Source organism: Colobus angolensis, unplaced genomic scaffold (assembly GCF_000951035.1).
Source record: "Colobus angolensis palliatus isolate OR3802 unplaced genomic scaffold, Cang.pa_1.0 Scaffold67, whole genome shotgun sequence".
Lineage (NCBI taxonomy): Eukaryota > Metazoa > Chordata > Mammalia > Primates > Cercopithecidae > Colobus > Colobus angolensis.
This window is the reverse complement of record NW_012120376.1, coordinates 8,158,601-8,164,553: the sequence shown is the minus strand read 5'-3', so window position 1 is coordinate 8,164,553 and position 5,953 is coordinate 8,158,601. Positions and strand designations below refer to the sequence as shown.

At 56.3% G+C, this 5,953-nt stretch overlaps 1 protein-coding gene and 1 long non-coding RNA gene across 6 annotated transcripts; one reads left to right on the top strand and one right to left on the bottom strand.

Annotated features, from left to right (window-relative positions):
• The first annotated feature begins 2 nt into the window (after positions 1-2).
• LOC105500578 lies at positions 3-1,657 on the top strand. The gene is made up of 2 exons (XR_001000051.1): positions 3-193; positions 499-1,657. It is a non-coding gene; the product is annotated as an uncharacterized LOC105500578 (long non-coding RNA).
• Positions 1,658-2,500: 843 nt separating this feature from the next.
• Positions 2,501-5,947, bottom strand: LOC105500574 (CD63 antigen). 5 transcript variants are annotated; one of them, XM_011926172.1, is made up of 8 exons: positions 5,833-5,947; positions 5,316-5,392; positions 4,189-4,377; positions 3,923-3,997; positions 3,733-3,828; positions 3,178-3,318; positions 2,868-2,951; positions 2,501-2,681 (listed from the first exon to the last, which is right to left on the bottom strand). In XM_011926172.1, exons 2-8 carry the CDS (start codon positions 5,379-5,381, stop codon positions 2,616-2,618), a joined length of 717 nt encoding a protein of 238 aa, XP_011781562.1. In that variant the 5' UTR covers positions 5,382-5,392; positions 5,833-5,947; the 3' UTR covers positions 2,501-2,615. The 5 variants fall into 5 exon arrangements, with proteins under 5 accessions (XP_011781562.1, XP_011781563.1, XP_011781565.1 ...); XM_011926173.1 differs by lacking the exon at positions 5,833-5,947 and having other exon boundaries at positions 4,189-4,308; positions 5,316-5,386; XM_011926175.1 differs by lacking the exons at positions 5,316-5,392; positions 5,833-5,947 and adding an exon at positions 4,900-4,928.
• Positions 5,948-5,953: the final 6 nt, after the last annotated feature.

Sequence of the window (5,953 nt, the reverse complement as noted above, 5' to 3'; positions counted from 1 at the left end):
AGCCCCCCGCCCGGCCAGGGCCACGTGGCCCCTACCCGGAAGAAGGCGCCCACCCCCGCAAACGGAGAGCCCCAAGGGCAAGACCTCGGGGCGCCTGGGGCCCCCTTCTGGCGCCCCGCCTCCGTGCCAGCTGGGGGTAGGAGAGCAGGGCGGAGCGCAGCCTGGGTCACTCTGGTTCAGAGAAGCGGACGAGGTGGGTGAGAGTTATCCTCTGAGCGCCGGGGCGGAGAGCTGAGGCCGGGTGACAAGGTGGTCTGAGAGAGGTTTCCCCATCCTTCTCCAGGAGCCCAGCTCTGTCCTCTAGCTCCAACTCTGTGCAAGCCCCCTCCCCATCCGACTGTGCAGACAGCTGGGGACTGCCTGGAGTCGGGTGGGGCCAGAACCAACAGTTCCAGAAAGTCCCTGGCCTCACATCCTGGGTGTCTCCCAACATTCTAGAGCATTCTAGAGTGGGAATTTCTGGCCCCACTCTATTAGCACAGCTTCTCCATTTTCCAGGGTTCCTAGTCTGAGAAAAGGGGAGGAAGCCCTTCCGCGAAGCCACGCTACCCAGTCAATCAATACACGTCCGCGTCGGGGCCCGCCCTCTGGAGGAGGATTGACAAGGTCTGCGCTCCTGACTCCCGGACAGCTCCTGCATCGTCTGTGATAGCGAGGGTTTGGGGGAAGACACGAAGGCAGGAGAGGCTTACTTTATCCCAGAAGACAAAGCCAGGCTGGAAGCGGGCTAGGGGGTCAAGCTGCCTCCCTCCCTTGTGTGCTAGGGGTGGTCTCCAGAAGGAGCTGATCTGAACAGGCCAGAGACTGGGACCGGTCGTCACACCCCCACACCTCCAGCCTCGGACCCACTCCTTGGGCTCTTAGGGTCCTGCCTCAAGAACCACTTCCTGAGTCTTGGTGTATGTGTGTACACAAAGAAGGAAAGAAGTCTCTAGAGCAAAAGGAAGGAGATCCGGGCTGGGCTGAGAAGCATCTTCCAGGATCACGGCCTTCCCGTGGGACACACCAAGCCCATTCCGGACCTTGCTCTTCCTGACCATGGCAGGCCGGCTGTGGAGGAGGAGTGGAGAGCTGAAGAAAGGAGTATTCATCAGGTTCCCTATTGTGCTGCCACTAGATGCCAGGCATATGCTAAGCTCAGGGGCTGCAAGAAGAGGAAGACAGCGGCCCTGTCCTCTGCCAGCAGGCAGAACCAAGTTCTGGCCACACTGAAGAAAGGCAGAAGCCTGCGGTGGCAGCTGGTTAAGTTCAGAGGGAGGGAAAGGGAGAGGAGAATGGATTTCACGGAGCAGGTGGATGTGCTCAAGGTGACCTTGGAGAATAAAGGGGAGAGCTCCAGGGACAGAGAAACAGTTGACTGTGAAAAAAAAGGAGCATTTTTTAAAGTACATGGCAGTTGGGTTTGACTGGTTCAAAGGACTTGGGAAGGATGTGGTGAGATGGGTTGAAGGTGGTCTGAAGATCAAGATTGAGAGACTTTAGATACATAACCAACTGCAATGTTTCGTCCTTCATTGAATGGTTGAACAAACCAGCTGTGAAAGACATTTTGGGATATACGAATATGGACTGAGAATTAGACATGAGAAAATTATTTTGTTAACTTGTTATCATGGTTAACAAAACAGTCATATAATATGATTATGTGAAGAAGTTACTCTAGTTTTTCCTCTTTTTTTTCTTTATTCTCATATCAGCTAATGCATTTGCTACAGGAAAGGGGTCCCCATCCAGACCACAAGAGAGGATTCTTGGATCTCATTCAAGAAAGAATTCAGGGCAAGTCTCAGTGCAAAGTATAAGCAAGTTTATTAAGAAAGTAAAGTGGTGGTGGCCGGGCGCGGTGGCTGAAACCTGTAATCCCAGCACTTTGGGAGGCCGAGACGGGCGGATCACGAGGTCAGGAGATCAAGACCATCCTGGCTAACATGGTGAAACCCCGTCTCCACTAAAAAATACAAAAAACTAGCCGGGCGAGGTGGCGGGCGCCTGTAGTCCCAGCTACTCGGGAGGCTGAGGCAGGAGAATGGCATAAACCCGGGAGGCAGAGCTTGCAGTGAGCCGAGATGCGCCACTGCGCTCCAGCCTGCGCGACAAAGCAAGACTCCATCTCAAAAAAAAAAAAAGGAGCTGGATCCCTTGAGGATTGACCAGGAAGGGAGGTGCTGGGCCCTTAGCGGTGCACAGAAGGCCAGGAAGATGTCCAAGGCAGATGTGGGCTGGGCTCTCCCAGGTGGGACCTTTCTGGGGAGCTGCTTTGACTTACGCAGCAGATGGCTTCGTGAATGTTCATAGTGAGCCTGGCAGCGTAAGACTAGGGGGCAGAAAGCACTACAGTCTCTGGATCCTCACTTCTCCCACTGCCTGTCCAACCAACACCTTCAGCAAAGTCCTCCTTTCCCAAACACCCCCCAGAATAGACCTTCGCGAAGTACACATGCAGTAAGGTCCCAGAGGACAGGCAACATGAGTAAGGAAAGGAAGGAATCAAGCATCACTCTAAGACAAACTCAGACCATTTCTCTTTTCGGTCTGAAAAAATAATCCGTTTAATTGAAAAACCTGGAGGATACTATTCCACTCCCCCAGATGAGGAGGCTGAGGAGACCAGACCCCTACATCACCTCGTAGCCACTTCTGATACTCTTCACGAGGCAGCAGGCAAAGACAATTCCCAAAACCTAGAAGGAAAGATGGGGATGGGGATGGAGAGGAGTCAGAAGGGCCAGCTACCTGAGACCCAGGCAAGAGACTCCAAACACACACTCCCAGGTCAGTACCTCCTGCTCAGCACCCTCCTCCCCTCGGCCCCTATCCTCCAGGCACCCTGGATTGAGTCCCAGCCCTCTCTCAGGGTTATCTCTTACCTCGACAAAAGCAATTCCAAGAGCTGCTGCAGCCACCACCAGCACGTTTTTCCTCAGCCAGCCCCCAATCTTCTCCACACAGCCCTGAAGGGTGGCAGGCACAAAGGATAAAAGCACCATCAGAAACTTCCCACCCCAATCCCCCTCCCCTGGTCCATCAGTCTCTTCCCTGCCCCGGTACCTTTCACCCCACCCTTACCATTTCCAGCTCCCCTCCCCATCCCTGATGCTGTCCACCTCCATCCTGGGTCTCTTGCCTTCTAAAACATTTCCCAGGTTTCCCAAGTCCCATACACAGTTTCCTCCCTACCTCCTTATGGATCGCCTTCTCGTTGAAATTAATCCCACAGCCCACAGTGACATTAATGCAGCAGGAGTCAGGGACTCGGTTCTTCGACATGGAAGGGATTTTCTCCCAATCTGTGTAGTTAGCAGCCCCACAGCACTTAAACTGGGGGAGGGAAGAAATATGGAGAAGAAGGGTGTTAAGTGAACCTTCACCATCAATATGGAGATGAGAATTTTTTTTTGAGACAGACTTGCTCTGTTGCCCAGACTGGAGTGTGGTGGCTTGATCTCAGCTCACTGCAACCTCTGCCTCCTGGGTTCAAGCGATTCTCCTGCCTCACCCTCCTGGGCAGCAGGGATTACAGGCACTCGCCACCACACCTGGCTAATTTTTGTATTTTTAGTAGAGACAGGGTTTCGCCATGTTGGCCAGGCTAGTCTCAAACTTCTGACCTCAGGTGATCTGCCCACCTCGGCCTCCAAAAGTGCTGAGATTACAGGTGTGAGCCACCACACCCAGCCTTGGAGATGAGAATTCTCTATTCCCATCACCCCTGCTCCCAGCAACCCCACTCACATCTGCCTGCATCCTGTCCAGGATCGAAGCAGTGTGGTTGTTTTTCGGGTAATTCTCCATCTGCTGCCGGAAGTTGTTATTAAACTCTGACATCACCTGAGGGTACGGAGGAGCACTGCTGCCGTCAGAATTCAAGCACCTGGGTCCCAGACCAGGCTGAGGCAGGCCCTTCCCGTTATTCCCTGCTTACCTTATCTCTAAACACATAGCCAGCAATGGCTGCAGCCACCTCCACCAACATGATAAGAGACAGAAAGATGGCAAACTGCAGGAGCAAAGGACAGGAGTCAGGTTTGGAGTCTATGCATTACAGGGGCCCGTTCTGGCATAGCCGGTCCCTGGACACTCACAAAGGTCTTCCTTACCCACCCACCTCACCTCACCCACCTTCCTGAGCCCCAACCAAGTTGCTCTGGCAGTCCCAGACCACCCATGTTGGTCCTGCCTCCCACTCACCGTGATCATAAGACAATAGTTCTCCTTGCAGGCCCCGCAGCAGCCCACAAAGGCCACGAGGAAGAGGAAGACACCCACTGCGATGATGACCACAGGCAACAGAGAGCCAGGGGTAGCCCCCTGGATTATGGTCTGACTCAGGACAAGCTGTGCCCCGACACCCACAGCAATCAGTCCCACTGCACAGGCCTAAGAGGAAAGCAGGTGAGGATTAGGCCTGATCCACAACACAGTGGTCCTCCATGGTGGAGGGCAAGGGGTACACCTAGGACACAGACGTGACCTCATCCGGAGGAGAGATTCTCACACCTCCAGGGAACTTCTTTGGCTGTAGGGAAGGGCGATGACCCATCCTTGCCTGCCCCCACCTCCCTTGATCCCCTCCCAGCTCTTCAATCAGGGACGTGACCAAATTCAAAGACCTCCCAGAAAGCCTTGACCCCAAGGCACGTATTTCTGACCTAGAACAATGCTTTCTATGGGCCTCCAGGACTCCCAGTTCAATTCTCTCCCAGAACTGCTCCCTCACTATCCTCCAGTGCACACCCCACGCGCATCAGCTGTGACTAAGGTTCCTCTGGCCAGTTAAGCCAGGAGAAGAGAAGAGGAAAAGGGGCCGAGAGTGATGTGCCCCTCCCTAGACAAACAGTAGCCTCTCAAGCCAGGAGCCCAGGGCAGGAGCAAACTGACGTGGGCAGAGCCCTTCCTCACCCCCAAGCGCTGGGAGGACGGAAAGGGGGAGACGGACTGGATAGGGATGAGGGGGGTGGGGAGGAAGAGAGGGGAGAAGGGAGAGTGAAGGGAAGCCTCATGGCGATAGCATCAGGCGGTTGGCTGGTTGCCCCACTGCCCCATATCACAAGTGGTTGGGTCACCAGACAGGAAGGGCCAGGCAGGAGGGATGGGGGTAGGGGTTGCTGCACACCCAGGATGGCCATTCTCGGTGGAAACAAGCCTCAGGTGTCCAGGAAAACTGGAGCAGGGAGTGGCCGCGCTGTCTTTCCCTGGCTTTCTTTCCACATCTGGTCTCCAGCTGCCTTAATTCTTATTCCCTCAGCCCTCACCACTGTGGAGCCAGGTCCCCCGCACCCTGCCGGCGCGCCCCCCCAGGACCCCTCGCCACTCACGCAAAAGGCCAGCAGGAGGACGTAGAGCAAGAACTTCACACATTTCATTCCTCCTTCCACCGCCATGGCTGCCGGGCCTGGGGCAGAGAGGAGGGCGAGGGGATTAAAACCGGCCGAAGGGGGACCTCGGTATCCAGGCTCCCGGCCGGCCCTCGAGGGCTTCCCTACACGGCCCCGATTCCCGGCCCCTCCCACCCGGAAACCCGCGGTCGGAACCACGTCTCCCAGCCCCCTCTCTACCCGCAGGAGAGGGGTGGGGGCGACAGCCGCGAAGCCCGGACCCCGCCCCGCCGCCTCTGGGGCGCAGGATAGATCCGAGGGCGTCGGCAGGGGCTGGAGCCTGACGCCGACCCTCGGCCCTTCAGTCTCCGGGCGTCAAACACCCTCTCCCCACCCAACACCCAGCCCGGAGAAACGGTCTTCAGCCCTAACCCGACCCCTGCCCCAGTCGCTTTCCCCTGGGTTCTGACCTCCCGCCCACCAAAAAAAAAAAGTGCGGCCGGCACCCCCGCCACACCCTGCCCAGGCCCAGGGAAGTTCGAATCAAAGTTGCTCGAGGGCGGCTGGAGAGCGCCAAGCGAGTCTCCGCGGGCCTGGGGCGAGCCCTGGAGGAAGGGACCGCCGGTGGTCTCCCCCAG